Source organism: Anolis sagrei, chromosome 1 (assembly GCF_037176765.1).
Source record: "Anolis sagrei isolate rAnoSag1 chromosome 1, rAnoSag1.mat, whole genome shotgun sequence".
NCBI classification, from domain to species: domain Eukaryota; kingdom Metazoa; phylum Chordata; class Lepidosauria; order Squamata; family Dactyloidae; genus Anolis; species Anolis sagrei.
Genome location: NC_090021.1, coordinates 211,309,997 through 211,333,553, shown reverse-complemented (window position 1 = coordinate 211,333,553; position 23,557 = coordinate 211,309,997). Strand labels below are relative to the sequence as shown.

At 36.9% G+C, this 23,557-nt stretch overlaps 1 protein-coding gene across 5 annotated transcripts in view; it reads right to left on the bottom strand.

The window, feature by feature from the left end:
* Nucleotides 1-23,557, bottom strand: part of LRP1B (LDL receptor related protein 1B) — a 1,041,366-nt gene that overhangs the window by 9,843 nt on the left and 1,007,966 nt on the right. For 3 of the 5 annotated variants that reach the window (XM_067472799.1, XM_067472815.1, XM_060776192.2), the window contains exons 85-88: nucleotides 21,982-22,156; nucleotides 15,657-15,761; nucleotides 13,981-14,094; nucleotides 926-1,002 (exon numbers count right to left, since the gene is read on the bottom strand). In XM_067472799.1, coding sequence (XP_067328900.1) covers nucleotides 926-1,002; nucleotides 13,981-14,094; nucleotides 15,657-15,761; nucleotides 21,982-22,156 — 471 coding nt within the window. The remainder of the gene's footprint in view (nucleotides 1-925; nucleotides 1,003-13,980; nucleotides 14,095-15,656; nucleotides 15,762-21,981; nucleotides 22,157-23,557) is intronic. The other 2 variants (XM_067472824.1, XM_067472832.1) reach the window with 1 other exon arrangement.

Below are 23,557 nucleotides of genomic sequence, written 5' to 3'. Positions count from 1 at the left end.
AGTATCACCCAAAAAAAATCATTGGCGCCCTAGAAAATTCTGTAGTATCAGCCTGGAACAATGCTATGATGTAGGCTATATGTTATATACTTGCAAAAAAAAAAATGGCCCAAGACTGCAAGGAGGAGAACCGTTCAAATAAAAACCAGAATACAGTTAAAACATAAAGATGAAAAATCAAATTAAAATTCACCAGTGCAAATAAATAACTCCAGCTTCAAGGGGTCTCTGATGAAGAAAATGTTTTTTGCTTGTAAATGGAAGATTAACAGAGAGGGGAGCTTTTCTCTCTTTACACAAAGAGGGACCTAGGACATTTAACCTGAATATCTTTCTCTGGGTTCAGCGTGATATATTGATTAGGTTAGTCTAAAACACGAGGAAATTAGGCTTAATGCATATACTGCCAAAAATTTCACTATGTTTCTACTTTTGCTCATAGGTTTGTAGTTGGAATTAAAGGGAGAGGACGTGGAGGAATATTTTGTAAGATGCCTTCAATTCATTGGCAAAAAATACAACTTTTTTTTAAAAAGCTGTCAAGTAGACTGGATTGCTACCATTAGTACTGACTGTGGATATACTAATCTTCCTCACTCTTCCCAAAAATATACTAGTATCACCAGTAGAATTTGTTTTGTGATTCTCTGCAGTTTTGTAGAGCTCAAGTTACTGAGCTTCAGAGAGAAATGAACTGACAACAATGACATTGCTAATGTGTCTCTATTTCATGTGTGAGCTGCTTGCCTCTTATTCTTGCCCTTCCTTTCCCCTTTAGTTCCCCCTGGTGCTTTCCCATTATTATTGTTCTTATTTTACAGAAGAGTTGCTGTAAAAGAATTTGAAAGAGGCCTTCAGGAAGATCGCATAATACAATGCACATGAAATACCAGCTAAAACGAAGTTACTCTTGAAAAAAACTTACTTGTACTTATATGGTCGGATTTGCTGCTCTTAGGAGCTAGTCGCTCACACTGTGTACCTGACCAGTTCATGGAACATCTAAAATAACCCAATGAAGATAACAAAATTAACTTATGCTCACAAATCATAAATATATTCATCAAATTAATTGGACACAATCCACATGAATGATAGTAGGGAAGTTATGTTCCAGAGTGAATAGGATTTGCTGTAATAATGATATTCTAAGAATTAACTTTCAGGATTTATTTAAAATTATATAATTACATACGTCTTTATTAATTTTTATTTATTTTAAATAAATACCTGTATTTAATTAACAATTCAACAGTTAGTTTTCAGCAGATAACTTTAGGTATGATAAAGGACCTTATCACATGAATTTGCCCAATGTGGATGACAGCAGGGGGATTCATCAGACAGAGCAGGAAATATGGTGGTCAGTGGGGGAATCCATCACCCCATGCCCCACATCACCCACATCACCGCCTTCCCCATGGAGGAAAGTACAGTTGCCCGGCTTCCCCCACGCTTGCTCCATTGCTGGCAACAAGAACATGGAAAGCCTCCCATGTTCTTGTTGCTCCATTGTATGATGCTTTCAGGGATGGAACCCTGCCATAAGTAAATCTACATTATTTGATGGGATCTGGAAGGCTCTGTCCTCGAACTATGGCAAAAGTGTCATACAGCAGGTAAATTTGCCCATGTGATGAAGTGGAAAATGTCAGCAAAGCCAAAAGCCTATATAGAGTGACTCTTCATAACTAGAACCTAATGCCATTAAGGATTCACAAATGGGGAAGAATCAGTATTAATTATTCAACTATTTGCACATTAATTCTGCAATTGCTTTCATATTAATATAATCTTCAGAGGCTTTTACAAAACATACTGACTTAAAAGGATTGACTTTTGATTAATAGCAACATCAGAAAAGGAATATACAAGTTCACACACAGAATCTGATTACACTACCAATCAGTCCTGTTCCTGTGCAATAATTATACTTTTGTTATGACCACAAATAGTAATAAAAGCTTCCTTTATTGAAAGATATTTTAATGTGGAATATCTGCTCTCCTTATGACATTCAACTTAGCTACTATGAAGGCTGTTTTAGTTCATTGATAATCATCTTAAAAACTTTCATTAAAAACTAAGCTTCTAATCAATTGGTAATTCCTTTTTAAAATCTTTGTTTTTAATGCATATGTGCACATAGCAGTACATTTCAATAAAAGGCAGATGCCTGCATGCACAAATTAATTCTCATTCTAAGCTGGTGCCTAATGAGATACATATATGTTATCATACAAAACAAATGTGAATTTCACTCTAACACATATGTGAATTTTCTTTTGAAATTCAAGAATAAAATTCTATGAAATATCTATAAAATTTAAAGACAAGTAACTAAAATTAGAAACACCGCTTTTAGGAGCAATCTTATCTCCACTCATTTCCCCCCTCTTTTTTCAAATATGTGAGGTCCAAAGAGCAAATCAGGCTCCCTGATTCAAACAAAAGTGCCTATGTATTAATATTGATTAAACATTGCAGTGACATTAATGTATTGTTCCAGGGGGTTATATACTTTCAGTGTATATGCTTTTAACTTAAGATCATGCAGAGTATGAATGAGAAGGAAGCTTTAACAGGAACCCAGAAAACCTAGCTGAAATAAATTACATAAAAGATTTTTCACATTTCCCAATGTTTTCCTTTACTACTGCTTCGCATAGGATTTCTGGGTTATTTCACAACCCAGAATCAGTCCCACTATCAATTACTGCAGCCCAGGCCAAACGAAAACCAAATTGCATTAAAAATTAATAGAGGGGAATCACATGCTTGTGGAAAGTACACATTTTCAGAAGTACACATGCACACACATAACACAGCCCACCACCTCCCCCTCCTCCAAATTCCTGGTGTCTTGGTTTTTAGGCCTGTTCTTGGGATTATTTAGGGCACTGATTAAGAAAATGTCATTGGATAGACCACATCAGTTCTAGTTTCTTAGATGTGGTTATCATGACTTTCTATGGGTGACCAGATAAAGACTGGTATATGACAAATGTTATGTATTTTAAAAATTAGAACTAATAGGAGAAAGCTAGTTCAAATATACTCAAAGATAAGTCTAATATTTGAGGAAGCAGAATGTGTGTTAACTGGTGTAATATTTTGAGTTGAAACCTGATCTTACACTCAGCAGCAATAGAATTCTATCAAATTAAAAATAAGCCAGAAAACCTAGAACCAGGGATAGATGTATCTTCTACATCTTCAAGCTCAGTATTTTTGAGCTAATGGATATACAGACTGAGTAACTTTTATTCAAAATTCTTGGAACCAGAAGTATTTTGGGTTTTTCCCCCCATTTTGATATACCTATATTTGCACAGACAGACATAATGAGATACCTTGATGAGGGGCCCATACCTAAACATGGAACTCCTTTATGTTTTATATACAGGTTGAACACTGTGAAAGCCATTCACTACATGGCTACCAGCCGCCTCCCAGCAGACTCAAATCAAGGAAAAGCTTTATGAGAACTACTCCTCCTCTTGGCATCCCTCCAATAACAGCAAGGGTATCCCTCTGGGCAGCTAAATCAGGAAATCCCAACTGGATGCCCCCACCCCCCGCGAGGGTCTTCCTCCAGGGGCAAACCAAGAATGGGCAACCTGGAAGTGCCTAAATAGACTCAGAAGCAGAGTGGGCAGATCAAAAGACAACCTGGCAAAATGGCACTACTAGGGCTGGGTAACCACGGAAAAAATTGTTTCTAAACTCGATTTGTTTTTAGGGGGTTTTTGCGTTTCGTTTTTTAAAAGAATTCCGAAATTTTTCTTTAAAAAAATTCGAAATATACGAAATTTTGTAAATTACGAAACAATTACGAAACAATTACGAATCGATTCGTTAATGGCGGACGCGATTGCGCAATATGCAAAAAAAACCCTCCAAATGGGACAGGGGGAACTTCTGAAGCTTCCCTCTCCTTCTGTTGTTGACTGTTGGTGTGATAATTTATTTTTTATCACTGATAAAACAAACAACTCTAAAACTTGCAACAGACATACGGAAATAATAACGAAACAATTTCGAAACGATTTTGAAATGATTTTGAAACGATTTCGAAACGATTTCGAAATGATTAAGAAATAAATTGAAAAATTCGTTTCGATTTTTAGTTGCTCCTGCATGGCTCAATATTGGATCGTAAGCTAATTTAAATATGAATCAATAACAAATTACGAAATTAACGAACGAAACCGCCCAGCCCTAGGCACTACCTAAAAGAATCACATACCTTTGTGTGACTTTGGAGCATAACAGACAACTCTGTATGTTTGTCCACTGTGCCCTGCCTCATGTACAGAGGAGGAATTGTTGGAGGCTACAGACAATGCCATTGCTGTTGCCCGTTTTTGGTCAAAAGATATTTAGCCGCCTGCACACCTTCTATTTTTATCAGTTTTATACTAATTTATGCAATGCTTTTGATACGAAATAAAAATAATATACATCTAATGCAAAATCTGTAATGATTGTGTTCATGAAGAAATGTTGTGTACACTAAACCATCAGAAAGCACAAGTGTCACTATGTTAGCCAATCATGTGAATGATTTTGGATTTTGGAGAATTTGGGATTTCAGAATTCTGGGTAAGGCATGTTTAACCTGTATTTGGATTTGAAATTTGGGATATGACCATAAAATGGCTTCTATGTCTCTGTATGTGATTGTGTGTGACAGAATGAATAGGTACTAATTTCAAGTTAAACATATGTGAAACAAAAAAAAGTTAGAGTTTTCAGGAAGGAATCCAGTGGGACTTTCTACTTATAATACAATTTGGGCAGCTGCTGGCCTTTAGTAGCAGATACTAGAAACTCAAAAACATGTCAACTTAAATTTTATTTCATTAAATGCAATTTCATTAATAGAGTCTGAAAGAATCGAAGTAAAGCAAAGTAAAACAGCTCTACAAAGTTACTAAAACCAGAATAACATATAGAGTCCTTGGAACTAATGCATTTGTAAGTATCTCCTCTTTAAGATCTAATGCCTTTAAGTATGGCATTAGACCGATCCAAGGTGAGGGCTCCAGTGTGTTTAAGGAGCACTAGAGCATAAAAATAAATGGCAGCAACAAAATAAAGTAGTATACTTGTATGCTATAGTATAATAAGGGTCTTTGGACCATAATAAAAAAAGTAGTATATACTTTATTGTCACTGCCATTCATGAATTTTATACCTCAACTTAAGAACTAGAAAGGCTGAGTTGACAAAGAAAAATACAATCATGTAATTACAAACATTTTGATAGCTTGTCCTTTATAAACAAATAATGTCAAAATATAGATCTCTTGCTGTTTAAATCACCATTTTCTCACATTTAAATGGAATTGCCTGTAATATGCAAAGACTTAATTTCATGATATGGATCCAGTTAGTGTAATAACAGTTTTTGTTCAAAAACTGGACATTTCAAAAGATTTCCTTAAAATCATTTCTTCTCTTAAAACAATTATTTGAAATTGTAGCACGGGAAGTGTTGTTGAAGTCTTAGAAATTCATATTTAAAATGACAGATCTCATTTTATTAATTCTTTAGTGATGGGATACTATCATGATATGCTCCAACATTTTTCCAGTGTCATGGCCTTGGTCACAAGGCCGTAGAGTAGGGCGCTAGGGCATAAACCCTTTGATTAAGGTCTGTGGTGAGGAGGGAAGTAAATCACAATAACTGGAGACCAGGAATAGTTACAGACTAGTATGAGAACAGCACAGCTTTGTTAAGAAATAACCATTTCCATCGAAGTAGTGACACAGAAGAGAAGAAGGGGAAGTTAATTCCATCACTAAGATGTTTGACAATGTGAAAAAGAAATTAAGAAGTGTCTGAAAGAAAATGGAAGAGAGACATGATAGATTTTTTTCAGAATATGAATGTGCACAGAAATCATATGAATATCTCTGATACAGAGCTCGGGAGTAATTTGGTTATCTACCATATATATCTATGTATAAGTCAATCTTGTGTATGTCAAGGGACTTTATTACACAAGGGGCTGCAAGCGTCATTGGATGCTTGTGACAAGTTTATTTATTTACTGTATTTATATCCTATTCTTCTCACCCCAAAGGAGAGTCAGAGTGGCCAATTTGATGCCATATTAACAGACATATAATAAAATAAACATATACATTTTTAAAAGCAACATAAACATTAAAACACATTATTAAAATCACACAATCCAAAGACATAGTCAAAAGCCATTTTGGTCATTATTGCACATAATTCCACTTCACTTATTGTACTGCACTATTGGTCAAAGGCTTGGTTTCAAAGCCATGTTTTTAGGTTCTTTCTGAAGGTCAGGAGGGAGCGGACAGATCTGATTTTGCTAGGGAGGGAGTTCCATAGCTGAGGGGCCACCACTGAGAAGGCCCTGTCTCTCATCCCCACCAACCGCACCTGTGAAGGAGGTGGGACCAAGAGCAGCACCTCCACAGACAATCTTAACCACTGAGTTAGTCCACAGAGACTTGCAGTGTCCAACACACAATACACACTAACTTCTGGTGGGGTTCTGTGGATCACCTGTGGTGCAAGCATCCTACGATGCTGCACCCAGAGCATGGGAGGATTCCCATGTTCTGTTTAAAACAATGGGGCCAGTGTGTGTGTGTGTGTGTGGGGGGGGGAGCTGTGTGGTGATGCTTCCCCATATGTGATGGAGAGGCATCACTGCAGGTGATGAGATGGGTGCCAGGATCACCATAATTATATTTCTTCATACCTGGCTTTATCTCTCTCGAAGGAGACTCAAAGCAGAATTCCCTGCTGCCCCACCAATTAGCTACAGAGCCTGAGAGATCTCCTTATGTGACATCAATGTGATGAGATTGTAGGACATCATCAATGTGATGAGATTGGAAGTAAAATTATAGATTTTTATATGACTTATGGATAAGTCAAGGATCATTCTGCAGAGATGGGAAAGCATCAATGCCACCTCAGGAGGGACAGCTGCCTCTGACCACAGCGATTTTCCCATCCAGAAATTCGAAAGGTCAGAATCAGCACCACAGGGAGAGAATAACGGGGGCTCGTACTTCTTACAGGTTCTCCTGAATTGGACTAGGCTTTTATGTTTTGCCTATCTACTAATTGAAGGGGATGGTTTATCAGAAGGGGATGTGCCTTAATAAGAATTAAGGTACATTACTCATATTAAACCATGGATAAGTCAACCCAGTTCTTTTGATTGTATTTTGACTACAATTTCAAGACTTATATATAGATTATTGCCTTTAACAGAGCAAAAGGGGAGAGATAGGGATATGACACAGTCAAATACTAATTTATCTATCAGGAATGGTGGAGGATAGACATTTTATTTGCAACCAATGGACATTTTCGCAAACACTGATTATATAGCTTTAAAATTCACTTTCCTAAGAAAAATTTATAATCATAAAGGATCCAGCAGAGTTGAAATAGCAGATGCATTACTTCCATATATTGTGGAATTGCAATTTGCAGTCAGTGCATCTAATGGTTAAAGACATTATTCTAACTGGTTCTAATTCTGAAACACCTGTTGTAGAGGCAGTTACATAATTTATGTAGAATTTATCTCCAGTAATTTGTTAATTTTGCTGTTTGCTTATAGACATAAATAGAAGAGTATCTATCTATCATCTATCATCTATCTATCAATCATCTATCAATCTATCTATCCATCTATTTTACTACATATAAAAACTACCCATAACTTATTTCCACATATAATCCAATATATAATTGTTGATTATAAATGCAAATTTTCTCAATGAGAGAATTTAATTGAAGCCAAAACAGAGGTTAGATAAATATATCATTAAATGTTATGTTCAGGCCATTCTTACCACATTGTAAATACTTGACCAGTTAAACATGAAAAACTATTTGCAAACAACATGCATCACTTGTTTGTTTGCATAATCATTAATCAAGAGGAATTACAGGTTAATTCAAAATAATAGTGAAGGTGTTTGCAGTTATCAATCATGTTGTGACCCCTTTCTACATATTAGTAATGCTATATTTCTGTCTTGAGGATGACATCTGTGAGGAACAGTGCTATTTTATATTGATCTAGATGGGATTAATAGTGCTTTGTGCTATTTTATATTGACATATATGAAATCAATAAAATGAAAGTTAAAATTGTGGTTGATAAATAAGCCAGACCTAGGAGTTAGTCCCTGTCAGAAAGCTCAAGGTAGAAACTGAACCAAAACATAGCCAAAATTAAATCTGAAGATGACAGCAATGGAGAAGAGAGAAGGCAAAGCAGAGAGACAAGAAGGACACAAGGCAGAACAAAAGAAGGGAGCAAAAAGCAGAAGAATCGCCAGTAGCTTGATCCATGGAACAAAAGTTTTGGGGAAAATATTTTTAAAAGGCCTATGTGAAAATGTGTTTATCTAAAATGTGAAAGGAAGATAATTTTAAAAAGTGAGAGCTATACTCTTTAGGGACTTTGATAGACAGGCTTAGAGGAATCTACTTGTCCATCTTTTTTTTTTGTATTTGTTATTTGTTTTCTAAAAGTATTATAGTAATTACTCATTTTCTCCAATAATTATTTATGTTTTTACAATTACAACTTGCTAAAAATTAAAATTATTTTTGAAACATTTGGAAATATATTTGTGAAAAGTTCATTTTGTTTGTTTTTATATCACACTAGTAGTCTTTTTAACAGTTTACACAAATTTAAAAAGTTATTTTTACCTGGGTGTAATTTCAGTTTCATTTTTGTTTAGCCTTTACATCTACTTTACATTTGAGGGTGAGTCAATAGGAGGAAAGAAAAAAAAATGGACTCACATCGAATTCACTCTTGCCTGTCTCCACAATGTTCACCAATTTCCAGTTGGTATTTCCAGTTTCTAGTGACTTCGTCCTGATTTGGAAAGTGTTGGAAGGTACTCTGAACCTTGCTGGAAACTCTGGGGTACCTTTTGACTGTGTACCTGTTGGGGCAGCTGGATCAGGTCTGATTCAGACTGATTCACTATCCAAATTGATACTGTGCCATCATCCTTTCCCAGAATTAGTGTAGGAGTGTTGCTATCACTATGCCCAAATGGAAAGAGAGGCATATTTGAGCTCCTAGTCATCATGGATACCTCTGCTGATGTTAGAACAAGGCACCCACACAACCAGCAAAAAGGGAGATATCTCCCCTTCTTGTTTCCATTCAGCCAATTCTGAAACCAGCAGAGGTACTTTTGATTCCTTTGAGGTTGATGGAGCCTCATGTCTGGGGCGGCTGAGATGTCACTCCATGGACACTGATATAGTTTCTGCCCAGCTGGATCATGTGGACAGTAAGTGGGGAAGTCCTAATCAGTCTCCAAATTTAGCTGTCAGTGTAGACTCATACTGGGTAAAATATTTTGATTTCCTCAAGATGGTGTAGCTTGGGATGAAATGAGTGAGCTGGTAAATGTAAAATGATGATGACGATGATGATTTACAGAATAATTAGATTGTTTATAAGGGAGAGAAAAAGCCTGATCTACTACAATTTTGAATGGCCTCAATATAATATTCAAAGCAACCAAATCTTTTTAAATGTTCATTGTTGAAGTGGCTAGTCCACAGTCTCATCTAAATATCCTAACTTGAATACAGTTTTGGAATAAGTGTGTGTGTGAGACCTTGTGACTGTGTACAGGGAATCCCCAAATTATGAACAAGATAGCTTCTGTTGGTTTGTTCCTAAGTTGAATTTGTCTGTAAGTCAGAACAGGTACCTCTTAAGTGTAACTCCAGCCATGTATGTGTACATAGAAGCTTTGGATAGAATAGGGAAGGGTTAAGACCTTTGTGATGTTTCTTTTACTGTTTGTGCCTCTGTTCAGAAGATTTCACCCCATGTTCTGTCCCTGTGCGAATTGGATTTTGTGGAAACAAGTGTTAATGATAAAGCTTCAATTGAGACACTTTCCCCCCATGATAACTATTTCAGGAAATCTTCCTGGGGATAGATTTCTCTCTCTTCCTGTTGTCTTACCAACATATGTAACTATGAGTCATTTGTAAGTGGGATGTTTGCAATTCGGGGTCTGCCTATATATAAGTATGCACACATAGAGTGATCCAATTGGATAACACAACTTTGCCTAAATCAGTACAGATACAATGCCTGCCTTAGCCAATATCTAAAACAAAAATCATAATACCCATGTAGATTTTTGCTTTTTGTAAAAAAAACCTTACTCATTTTCTATCCAGTCCTTTAATTTTATCACATCTCATTTTATGTTCCAACCAGACTCTTAAATCTGCTCACACTTCATCTACTGATAAGGTCATAGTATTACTGGAAATAAGGCTGTATTATCACTATGAAAAAATTATATAGCATGGAGTATACTTATGAATAAACATGAGTGAAAATGCAACAACAGCTAAAAGCCATTATAAGTACTTAACAAAAAGAAATGTAAAAAAAATAGGTCATGGAAATCTTAATACTCTGGAAGTTCACATACTACTAAGGATGAAGTATAGTAAATGTTTCTCATCAATACATGTACATAAAGTTAATGCCATATAAGAAAAAAGAAAGCTCAAATCTCACTTTTCTAAAAGGTTGCTAGAATTAACATATCTCTATATACAAGTCAAAACATGTTGGTTGGTTTGTACCACAAAAGGCTACTACATGGCTTGATAGATGTTGAACAAACATGGCACACATACCCTGCATTAAGCAACTTAAAATAATTGAGGGATTTGAACTTAAAATCCCTCATTTTTTTGGACCCACAGCAAAAAAAAAAAGGAACAAAGTGGATTGGTAGTGGCTAGATAAAGTTGCCCTCTGTCGTGTGACTGAGAAATAAAGGGAGCGAAGTAGACTGTCTGTTGCTAGGTGACATATGCATGAGGGGAAGGGAGAAGAAAGGAGAAAAAGGGGAAAGGAGAAGAAGAAAAAGGAAGAAATGAAAAGAAAGGAAAGGGGAAAAGATACAAGGGGAGGAAATGGAAGGAAAGAAATAAAAGAAGATAAGGAAGGAAGGAAGGAAGGAAGGAAGGAAGGAAGGAAGGAAGGAAGGAAGGAAGGAAGGAGAAAAAGAAGGGAAAGAAGAAGAAAAAGGGAAGGGAAAGAAAAGGGAAAGGTAGGAAGGGAGGGAAAACACTAAGCATATACACTTCTCAAAACTATTTTAGGGAAATCACACTGTTACAGGTCTTTCTATCAAAATGTTTCTGTGTGACAGTAATTCTGCAAGGTATTTGCTATATTTCAAAGCTGACTATATGGATTGTTATATGTTAGATATATGTTAGAATTTTGTTCATTCTGGATTTTTTTGTGGGTGAGGGATATTAGTTTTTCTTCCTTGCGCCACTTGAAATTGGGAACAGGCTTGTCATGCTGGAAATCTACACATTTCCAGGCAGGGAAAAAACCTGATAAAATCCATTTCAATCTGGTTTCAGTCCTGGCTATGGGACACAGACAACTTTGGTCACCTTGGTGGATGACCTACACAGAGAACTGGACAGGGAGAGAGTGTCCCTGTTGATTCTTCTGAACTTTTTGGTGACTTCCAATACCATTGACCATGATATACTTCTGGGTCATTTTTTCTGGGATGGGGCTTGGAGGCATTGCTCTTCAGTGACTCAATTCTTTCTTGGGGGGATGGTTCAGAAGGTGATGTTGGGGAATTCCTGTTTGACTCCTTGGCCATTGGCCAATGTACACATGAAAACTGGGAGAGGTCATCCAGTGTTTTGGAGTGAGGTGCCATCTAGATACCGATTACACCTTTTCTATTACTCTTTTTCACCTAATTCCAAGGAAGTAGTTCTTGTGCTAAACCTATGCCTGACAGCTGTAATGGATGGGATAAGAGCAAACAAACTGAAGCATAATCCAGACAAGAGAGAGGTGCTCTAAAGACAGTTCTGGGAATCAGGATTCAGCCTGTGTTAGACAAGGCCATACTGCCCCTGAAAATCCAGATTTGCAATTTAGGAGGACTCCTAGATTTGGCTCTGAATCTGGAGGCCCAGGTATCAGCAGTGAGCAGGAGTGCTTTTGCCCAGTTAAAGCTAGTGTGCCAACTGTGCCCGTTTCTGGAGAGGTCAAATCTGGCCACAGTACATGCCTTGGTTACATTCTGGTTTGACAATTGTAATGCTCTCTACATGGTGCTGCCTTTATAAAACTGCTCTGAAATCTCAGTTGGTCCAAAGAGAGACAGCCAGGTTATTAATGGGCTGTCTACAGGGAGCATACAACCCCCACTGTTGCAACAGCTCCACTGGCTACCAACTCATTTCTGAGCACAATTCAAAGAACTGGTTTTGACTTATAAAGTCCTACATGGTTTGGGTCCAGGTTATTTGAAGGACTGTATCGCTCTCTGTTAACCTGTTAGAAATCTACAGTCCTCTGGGGAGGGCCTCCTCTTTCTCCTACCACCCAATTAAGTGTATTTGTTTGGTGGGAACATGGGAGAGGGCTTTTTTAGTGGCTGCTCCCAGACTTTGGAACTTTCTCACAAGAGAGACTAGAGTTCTCACATCCCTGCTTCTGCAAACTAGGTAAGACATTTAATTGCCATCAAGCATTTGGGGGAGGATGGGGGTACACTGCTGGGGAGGTTGTAGGGGTAGTTGTGGATTATATTTAATGTTAAATGTAATTTTACTTGTACAAGTATTTTATTGTATCTTAACTGTATTTTAACTTATATCGATGACACAAATATTTGATTACTCTTTAATTGTTTTTAATTTTTGAATTTGCTGTTTTTAGATTTATTGGATTGTATCATGTAATTGTGAGCCATGTGGAGGAGAAATAAAGTTAATAATAATGATAGTAACAACAATATGAATATATTTGACAGCATGTAGACAGCTGTATTTGACACTTGTTCATGTTTAGAATGTGTACATGTTTAAATGTAGAAATATGAACATATCAAACTATGAAGTTTTTCCCCAATAAAATGCCAGCATGGCATTTGTCAGATCACAGTAAATTTGGAAATGGATAAAAGATCAAGTCTGAAGAAACAAACCTGAGAGAGATATACATTCCTAACACTGGCATTGCCATTACTGCCATATCAGTGCATGTAGACTGGCATATCAGGAAGTAATGTGACACTCTTTGTAGGGTCATCTCACACAGTGAGATGCTTCAATTTTTAAGTGTGAAATGCATGCCATTACAAAAGTGGAGTAATAGTTGCCATGCGGCAGATAAAATCTTAAAATCTGGTCAAAGTTCTGTGGTACCGCTGCAATCCCAGTTAAACAAATCTATTTCTTTCACTGGGTTTGGTTGCATTCTGAATGGGATTGTGCTTTATAGTCAGTATAGCAATTAAATAATTCATAATGGACACTCATTTCTTCTTCCTTCTAGTACGCAAAAATGAATTATGCTTGAAAGATGCCATAAAATAAAAATAAATTGTGCATAGTTAGTTAAGAGTGAGAAAGTTAAAATAGCTCTTCTAATTTGCTGTTGTTTGTGATAATTGCTTTTAAAAATTACTTTCATATTACATTTATGATGTTGTTTTTCACTTCAGCAACTGACAAAGTATCTGCTTGTACAATTAACTAAAACATTCCAGAATTAAAGTGTCAGGCTGAGAACACCAGATGATGAATTTATGGATAGTTTGCCATTTTTATAAACTTTGTGTTGTGTGAAGAAAAAGTTATTTAGCCAATCTCTTGACATACCACATTATTTTCATTATGTACCACTATAATATTTCTTTTCTAATAATATGACAACTGTCTACCCAATGCTCTATATTTTAATGTACTCATTAGCAAGACTATGAAAAGGGGCTACATTTTATTATACAAATGAACCCTGAGATTAAGTATAAATTGTGAAATGGATATGGATATGCATGATGTGAACCAATGAACTGTGGCCAGGAATGATGTCACAAAATGCGCAGCATTAAGTGGAAGGTTAAACCTACTTGCATCTCGGTTCATTAAACGCAGTTAAAGTGCAAATTCCCTCATTCTGACAGTAGTAATCACAAGGGTTCATTTTCTGGTCACAGCGCTGACTTTTAAACCCCAAAGAGCATCTGCAGAATTTCAGTAAAATACAACTAAATAAATAAATATTCGGTCTTTTCGTCTTAATGCATATATACAATGATGATAAAATTAACAATAAGGAAATACGCTTGGCTCTCTCATTGGTTGTATAGCCTACTTTTATCCATACATATTTTGTTGAAAGCTATGGGCACGATGCCTGTGAAAAGAGGATCAGCAAAATCCTGTTGCTCCACCTCCCTTCTTTGTTGCATTCTTAGGCTTACAGCCTTAGCACTGCCTCTTAAAGGAAGATATTATGTGCATCTAGCTTTCCTGCATCTCGTTTCTTCAGTTTTGAGCTTGATTATCTCATTTGCTGAGAAAGGGACTGAGAACTCCTTACAGTGGCTCAATTTGTCTGCCTATTTCCTGAGAGGAAAGAGGGGTGAAGCAACAGGCTGATCACATGCAGTCACTGTGCCCACAGTGGGATGATGGATCATTTCCAATACATGCAAACACAATTTCTTGGCAGCCAAGGACATTTTGTATTCCTTGGTTCTAGAACAAAATGTGAGGAACAAATCCTCCCCCTAACACCCCCCCCCCCGCACTTTTAAGGAGTATGGTAAAAATATTACAAAGAAAATATGCTATAAGTGAATATGGCCATATTTTCTATAGCAAAGTTATGTTGTTCAGTTACCATCTCAATGACAATCAAATCAAAAAGATTTGGCACAGGTTGAAAATACAGTTTTCATTTACACATGGTTTATCTATGTTTAGAACATATGCCGAACCATTTCAAAATGCCCTTCCAGACAGGCCCTATATCCAAGGATCTGGTCCCAGGTTTTCTGTTTATCCCAGATTATCTGACAATGTGGATTCATATAATCCAGTTTAAAACAGAAAACCTGGGATCAAATCCTGGGATATAGGGCATGTCTGGAAAGACCCTAAAACTGAAGTCTGCAGGTAAAATAATCAGATACCTATTACTGGGCTACATGGGTATGAAAATCTACTGTAAATGTCAGTACATTAATGAAGATTGTATATAGCTTTTCAGTTCTTTGTAATTCTGATATTTGGTAGTAGTATTATGAAGTATCATTGCTCATAGTTTACAGCTGCTATATGTATTTAACACACTATTTATAAATTGTCAGTATAAAAGATAAGCCTGATTTAAGGATTTGTGTTGAAGTTGGGCATAATATCACATCTTAAAAACATTTGTAAAAATATGACTTCTGTAACAATGGAACATTATTCATTTGAAACAAAATATCTCCATTTAATTTATTATAGAAGATTATGGGTTTATTATTTCATCATAATTAAATAATTTAAATCTGCAAACTGAAATAAAGATGGTACAAAGCTAATAGTAAGTATTTAGGGACGCCAATACTTAGGGATGCCAATCATTCTTCTGCTAAATACTGAACATTGTCATAATAATCATAACCAAAAATAACCAAAACAGCATGGGGCCTTTTCTATGACGAAATATCTTAGAAAAGAAGTTTTTACAGTAAAAAAGGAATCAAAAGTGATTGCATACAGGTATGATTGTCAGATAGAACTGCATACTCACAGACAGACAGGTATGTTTGTCTCTTGGTCCAACTGGCATGTACCACCATTGTAGCAATAGCCATCACATAATTGACAGCTGGATGCAATTTTTCCATTTGTGCAGCTATGATTTGTGAGGAAAATAACCAGTTAGCCATGCTATTTCTTTTCAGTGCTACTGCTAAAATATAGTTTATTTAATTACGGAATATAATAAATACCAAAATAGAAAAAGCATAAATCACAGTAAAGTCAGTGGTTGTTGGATAATTTCTTTCATTTTCACACAATAAATTGTTATTAACTTCTGATGATGAATTTTGTTTGCTCTGCATTTCTAAGCAACATGACTTAATTTAATTTTTCTGCATGAAAATGCATATCAAATTATAGTTATCTTGTGAATTTCACCTTCTTTTGTGATTATGCTATTGGTCGCAGCATGGACTACAAGAATGTGTGTTCAGTAGGACTGCATATTATGCAAGGGATTTATTTTAGCACTCTATAATTTTCATATTACCTGGAACTATATTTCCTTTCCTAAAATGTTTTGGGCTTCTGGACAAAACATACCATAGAATCACTCTGGAGGACCAAGAAAATGCCCACAGAAGTGTGATTCTATGGTCAACTTCTGGCAGAATTACTAGCAGAAATTAACGATAGAATTGCACTGGATGTTTAGAGAGTGATGATGTAGTATTCAAAGCTCTTTACATATCCATGAAACCAAATTCAAAAGGTTCATGAAATAATTATAAGTATTAGGAAAATTTGCATGTGAAAATAAATGCAACTGTTATTGTTGCCATCGTTAATTGACATGAAGTTGAATTTGACATTATAAAACCCCTCTACCTATAACACAGTCTTCCTCTTTTCCTATGGTTTTCTACTTTATCAAGCATTATTGTCTTATTCAATGAGTCATGTCTTCTTATTATATGTCCAAAGCATGACAGTTTCACTTTATTCATCTTGGCTTCTTGGGAGGGTTCAGGTTTGAGGTAGGCAGAGGGAGTGTGTTCCTGATGGTTCCCCTGGACATCTCAGCAGCTTTCAGTACCATTGAACAAGATACCTTTCTGTGTCATTTCACTGGGTTGGGATTAGGAGGCACTGTTTTACAAATTGGGGGTTCCAAGGTGAACACTGACATGTTCTCCCCCCATTCTTGCCACTAAAAACCCATGTATAACACCATCTGAACAAACTCATTGTTCTTATGTACACAAGAAGGGATAAGTAAACACCCCCCCCCCTTTTAGAAGAGGGAAAAATTTGTATCCGGCTTTTAGGGCAACCAGCTGTCACTCATATTGAGATTTAAACTGTACTCTAAACCCTAAATGGTTTGGGACCCGTCTACCTTCGTGACCGTATCTCCCTCCATGAACCAACTCGGGCCCTCCATTCTTCTGGGTAGGCCCTTCTTTTGCCCCTGCCAGTCTCACAGACTCGTCTGGTGAGTACAAGGAAGAGAGCTTTTTCCTCTGTGGCTCCCCGACTCTGGAATTCATTACCTGGAGAGATTAGGAAAGCCCCTTCCCTAGAAACCTTTAAAAAGAACCTCAAAACCTGGCTCTTCCGCTGCGCGTTTGATGAATAGATTTACATCCTCACACAAGTGTTTAGTTTCAACGTTTTTTGTTATTGGAGTACATTCCCCCCTTATGGGAAAGCTTGGCTCCATAACCTTCACTATAATGAGCTCTCCGCAAATAATCTGTCTCTGTTTCACCTTGCCTGAGTTTTTAATCTGCTTTTAATCAGCTTTTCTTTTATCCATTACACGTAGCTTCCCCATGTTATTGTGATTGTGCTTATTGTAATCTTATATTGCTATGTTTTCATTTGTTTTATGTAATTGCGTTATTATTGTTCATTATTTGCATTTTTGGTTTTATTTTATGTAATTGTTGGTTTGGGCTTAGCCTCATGTAAGCCGCACCGAGTCCCCATCGGGGAGATGGTGGCAGGGTACAAATAAAGTTTATTATTATTATTATTACTCTTGGGCAGCAAACTAACCTGAGATGACTGAAGGAGATGTAGAAAGCATAAACCTTGTATAATTCAGGAGATATGAAAAGAATGATAAGCAATAGAATCTGATTTGGATTCCCATCTATATGCCACTGAGGTAGAAAGCATAATCCTTGTATAATTTGGGCAGTAAAGTTACTCCTAACATGTGGCATCATATTCTCTAACTGACCATTATCCTTACACTGTATAAGGTTGATCTGGTAGGAATTCCCATCTACATGTCATTGAAGATGAGAAAAAAAGAGTATTTGCCCTGTAAATGAATTAACTGCCAACATGTGGTGTCATATTCTTTTACTCAATGTTTTCCTTATATCCTGAGAGACCAATCTGATTGGGATTTCCATCTACATGCTACTGATTGTGAGATGAAAAGCAGGGAAGAACATGAAATCAGTACTTCAGGCCATATGCCTTAATCATACAGAAATTGGTTGGGACATAAAAGATGTAGGCTTTTTCCTTTAAAAAGCCCACACAATTCCTCCAAGAATGACCAATTAAAATATCTGAAAGATGACTCTATCATTCTTAGAATGAAAGGAGGTAATAAAATAAAACGTGGTCACTAGGTTTCAAAACACTGATTTCACTTGTCACTTCCAAACTGACACACTCCTCCAAGGCACCTAGACAAAAGGAAACCAATCTCATAAGTGATCTTTTATCTGAATCTTGGGACACCCGGCCCTTGGCCTTCTTTACTCCCAACTGCCTCTGATCAAGCTCTTTTATCTTGGAGAGCAAAACTGCACAGTTGAAGTCCATTCAGCAGTCCCAATCGAAATTCAGCTACATCTGCTGTTACAAATCTGAAGGTGGATATTTTAGCAGGCACCTTCTTGGCCTGGTCCTTTCTTTTCTTACCACCTTAATATGTAGTGGTCCAAATGTAACTGTGTCCATTAAACCAGACAAAAATGGCCACCCAATCAATTGGGCATCATGTCAAAGGATACCGGCTGAAACTGACTTAAAACCCCAAAGTGGCCAACTACTCCACTGCTAAAGATGGCACAAGAGGAGCATTGCCTTGAAAAACATAAAATGGCCATCCAATAACAAGCACTAAAGTCTACAAAATGACTGTCCGATGACAGGTGCTAAAAAGTGACCCAATATGGCTACATGTTGAGACATAAAATGGCTGCCAAATGACAAGTATATAATTATATAATATATTGTAATATTTATTTATACCCCGCTTTAACTCCTCTAAAGGGGACTCAAAGCAGCTTAACATAAAAGCATCAGCATAATCTTTTAAAATATACAAATTGCCTCCCTTGCCTCAGGATTTGCCTTTGAGACTTTGGGTGGGGGAAAATGTTGCAGTTTGCTTTAGAAAAGTTAATTCTACATGTCAGATAGCTGTCTGTATTGATTGGAGTTAAACTTCAACCAGATTTTGATATAACACCTTCACCTCTTTTCTTTCACAGGTTGAATTGATCCTTTAGTTAAATTGCCACAAAATAAATATATGTGTGTGCATTCACCAAGAGCAAGGTTACTCAGTGAACCCACTTTCAATCAAGGCATTGGTTTCATCATGGAATTTTGAGAAGGAAGGGGCTATTGATATAGTCGCTCCAAATGTCAATACTGATGTTGTGAAGCTTGTAATTTACTTTGGTACGCGCAGGGTAAATAACAGTGGAACAAGCTAGTTTACAAGCTGAAGTGCAAGTGGCATAGGTCATGGAGTGAGCAAGATGCAATGTTAGTGAAGACTCTTAATCATGTCTAATCTGCAGTAATGAAGTTGGCCAAAAATGTTATTATGCCTCTACCTTCTTATAGTCAACAAGTCACCTAGCACTAGAGTTATTCTAACTGATGAGAATGCTATTGTGATCAGGCTCAGATCTCAACAAATTATGTAATCTCAATCAATGAAAACGCTATTCTGCTCACAACAATACATTTGCTAGGCACCATAAGGACAAAGTTACATGTATTTAACATAATTATTACAGAGTCTAATGCTTTATCTAGTCCAGCAGTTTGAGATGAGTTGAACTTTTGCAGAGTTGAATTAGTCTACGGGATCCATGTGAATGTCTCACTGTAGCAGAGGGAAATACTTGGTACCTTGAAGAATGCTATAGTGCTTCCTTTCTCTAGTGCCAGCAGTATGTGAGAACTAGAAAGTCCCGATGATATTTTTGAGCAACATCCTTAAGCTTGTAGTGGCTATGAAACCTCTAATATTCTTGAAGAAAGATTATCTGGACCAATTTCAGTCTGGATGCAGGTCAGTGACTTACTACTTTGGGTGAAAAACAGAGGGCTCTGGTAACTTGTTGGTCCTCCTGGACCTTGTAGTGGTTTTCATTATGGCATCCTACTGAATACTTTGTCAGATGGGAATAGTTGGATTGAGTTTTAGTGGTTCTACTTCCAGAAGGTTGCTCTGGGTGACTCATGTTCAGCTCTATGGCCATTAAGCTAAAGGTGGTTTCAGGGTTCCATTTTTTTCACACTGAATATCTGTATGAAGTCATTGAGTGCTGTCATGGGGAGTCTAGGATCAAGCATTGTGTCTTCCTGTATCTTGATCTACCAGTTTAGGGGCTATCTGCACATAGTATAAATGGCAATCCTAATCCAGGTGGGGCACTCACTTTGGGGGCTGGCAGGTGTTTGCACTGGATGGCCCCAAGATAGAGAGATAGTGTCTGCACAGTACAGTGACCCCAGAAACAGTTCAGATAATTGTTGCTCTGGCCTTAACTATGATTAAAATGATGGTGGTAATCTCTCAATGCTTGCAGTGATTATAGCCAATCAATGAAGGAACACAAAAGATAGGTCATTTCTCCCTATTCCCTGGCCTTCTCCAATTGCTTTGTTGCTCCAGCTATTTATTGTCATTACATTTTCTTGTCTGGTGGTCAATGTTGAAGTCCCAGTGACAGAGCAGACTAAGTTGAATGACAATATGAACAACTATGATTACTTTCTAGTAGGAACCTTACTGTTTACACTGGCCCAAAATGTGGCCAACTTCAGGAGTTTTAGGTAAGCCTGTAGCATCCCATAACTTTGCTCAACATGGGACAATGCCACATTAAGAAGCCTTCTCCTGTGTTAAGGTGAGTGAACCTTGTGTGTCATGTTGATGCTACGGAGTCCATTTACCTCTGAGCCAACACATGTGGAATGTGCAGGTGAGTTCTTTATTTTTTTTTTGTCGTGTCAGGAGCGACTTGAGAAACTGCAAGTCACTTCTGGTGTGAGAGAATTGGCCATCTGCAAGGACATTGTCCAGGGGACGCCTGGATGATTTGATGTTTTTATCATCCTTGTGAGAGACTTCTCTCATGTCCCTGCATGAGGAGCTGGAGCTGATAGAGGGAGCTCATCCACCTCTCCCCGGATTCGAACCTGCGACCTATGGGTCTTCAGTCCTGCCGGCCCAGGGGTTTAACCCATTGCGCCACCGGGGGCTCCAGGGGTTCTTAATGAGAACCAGTTGCTAGTGATACAAATTCAATTCTGCTTGTTGTTGTGGTTGTTGTTGTTGTTGTCGCATCATGCATATGGCTTCAACATATAGTGATATCCTATGAATGAAACACCTCTAAAAGATCATGCTATCAACATCCCTGCTCTATGTCTTGCAGACTCAGGGCCATGATTTTCTTAATTAAGTCAATCCACTTGATTCTTTCAGTTTGCTTTATTTTCTTCAGAATTAAAACACACACACAAAAACAAACACACACACACACAATTTTTAACTGATTTATCGAGTGTATTTACAGTACACTTAGAAAAAATCTGTTTTTAATATCTGATTGATCATAATTCCAATAAACCTCACCGCACACCATACATATGCAAATTCTGTTAATTTTATGGGTGTACACTAGGTCCAACCAATAACTGGATTTAGGCCAAATTTTGCACAGAACATATTGGCTTATTTTATAAGCAATTATATAACTACCCCATAGTAGCATATGGATAGAGACTATGGATAGATAGTAGCATATGGATAGGTTTTTTAATCCCGTGGAAAGAGAAGTGTGGGTTATAAATAAATAAATAAATAAATATAACACTTAGCCTAAATCCAATTGCTTGTCTCATCTAATAAATGAAATCTGCTTATGTGTGATTTATCATTGCATAATGTAGTCAATGGTTCTTTGCTAATGTTGGGTCCCACTTTGAGATCTGCTTTGGGAGAAAGGTGAGCTATAAATAAAATTATAACTGGATTTAAAACTCTGCAAATATTAAAATTGCATACTTTGTGACTATTTATCATAACATTGACTTACTTGCACATTATGTCATCACTCTCCTTGTCTATGATACATTGTCCACCATGACATTTTACACATTTGTCAGTTTCACACTTGAGGCCTTCATATCGTAGAGAACAGACACATTCTACATTGCCATCATCAGCAATGATGCAAGATTCAGAATTAACACAATAGTGGTGGCAAACATCTGGAACATATCAAGATTTGTGCATATATTACTGGTAATAAAATGACTTTTAAAAATATATATAAAATACGTACAGTTTGATAAAAACATTAACTTTTCTTACTAGATATTAGTCAACCATTAATGTATTAGCAGAATACCATCTATAAATGCCTGGTGAGAGTTTCTTTTTTATTTATAACTTTATTATTTTAAGAGTAAAATATTCACAGTATCTGCCAAACAACAGAAAAGATAAATCTAAAGGTGCTTCTGCACAGGCCATATAACCCGATATGAATTAGTATTGGCCTCACAGTACCCACATGATGCATACAGCCTTCTCACCCTCAACACAAGACAAGGTTACTATATACAAGTCAGGGAAAGCTCCAGAGGTTCCCAAATTTTCTGAGCAACAGTGCAATTTGAGGATATGTAAGCAGGTAGGCCAGTTCTGAATCAGAACCAACTACAGATATTCACATGGCTCAGTGGCCCAGGGGTAGCAATTCCCTTTGTTGCCTTTTTGCTATGGTTGTGACAGCCACAGAGCTCAAGGAGCTTCTGGTTGTTTCTTGTTGCCTTTGCAGACACTTGCAAAAGTGCTGGTGCAACATAAAGAAGGGACAAGGGACTGAAATGGAGCAACATGGAGACGGGCATTGCAGACACCTTTGGGGCTGATCTGGAGTACTCCAGCCCTGGGGTATTTGGACCATATAGGTGCACTCTATATCTATGTTGTAATCTTCTGGGAAACATATGGCAGTGCTCTTGCATCCATGACTCCAGTCATGGGTTATGATTTTAATATCTGTTCTGCTCCTCTTTATAGAGGAGAATCACATATATCACATAACAAAAATATTATAAAATTATTTTGATTGTACTTGTGGTTCATGGTGTCACATTAGTGTTGTGATATTTTTATAATGTTGTAACACTCTGAACAATAGACTAAACAATGTAGAATCTGTATGAATGATTACTGTTCACTTTTTTAAATTATCTTTTTTTAATGAAAATAAATAATATTCCCACTTTTCATTTGTTCATTACTGAGTTTAGTGCATCTGAAATATTCTGTTATTTTCTTCTGTCAGCTGACTAAAAAGTATGATAATCAGCACACAGTGCAGCAAGCACACTTAAATTTACATTTAAATGAATTCCCCCCTTTTTAAAAAAGAGATGTTTGCAGAAGCAGTCAGCTAGAAACAATTTGTCTGGCTTTGGGTAAGCCTCAAGTAAATATTTTTTTTTCTTAATCTGTATGTCTGTCTGTGCATGATTTATGTACTATATAGTTTTAAAATAACCAAATGCAGTTATTTTAAATGTAATAGTGTAGTGTGTGTACATAACCTGTGCATAAGGGTATTTCATATCCTTTTTCTGGATCTTTACATTTTTTTCAGT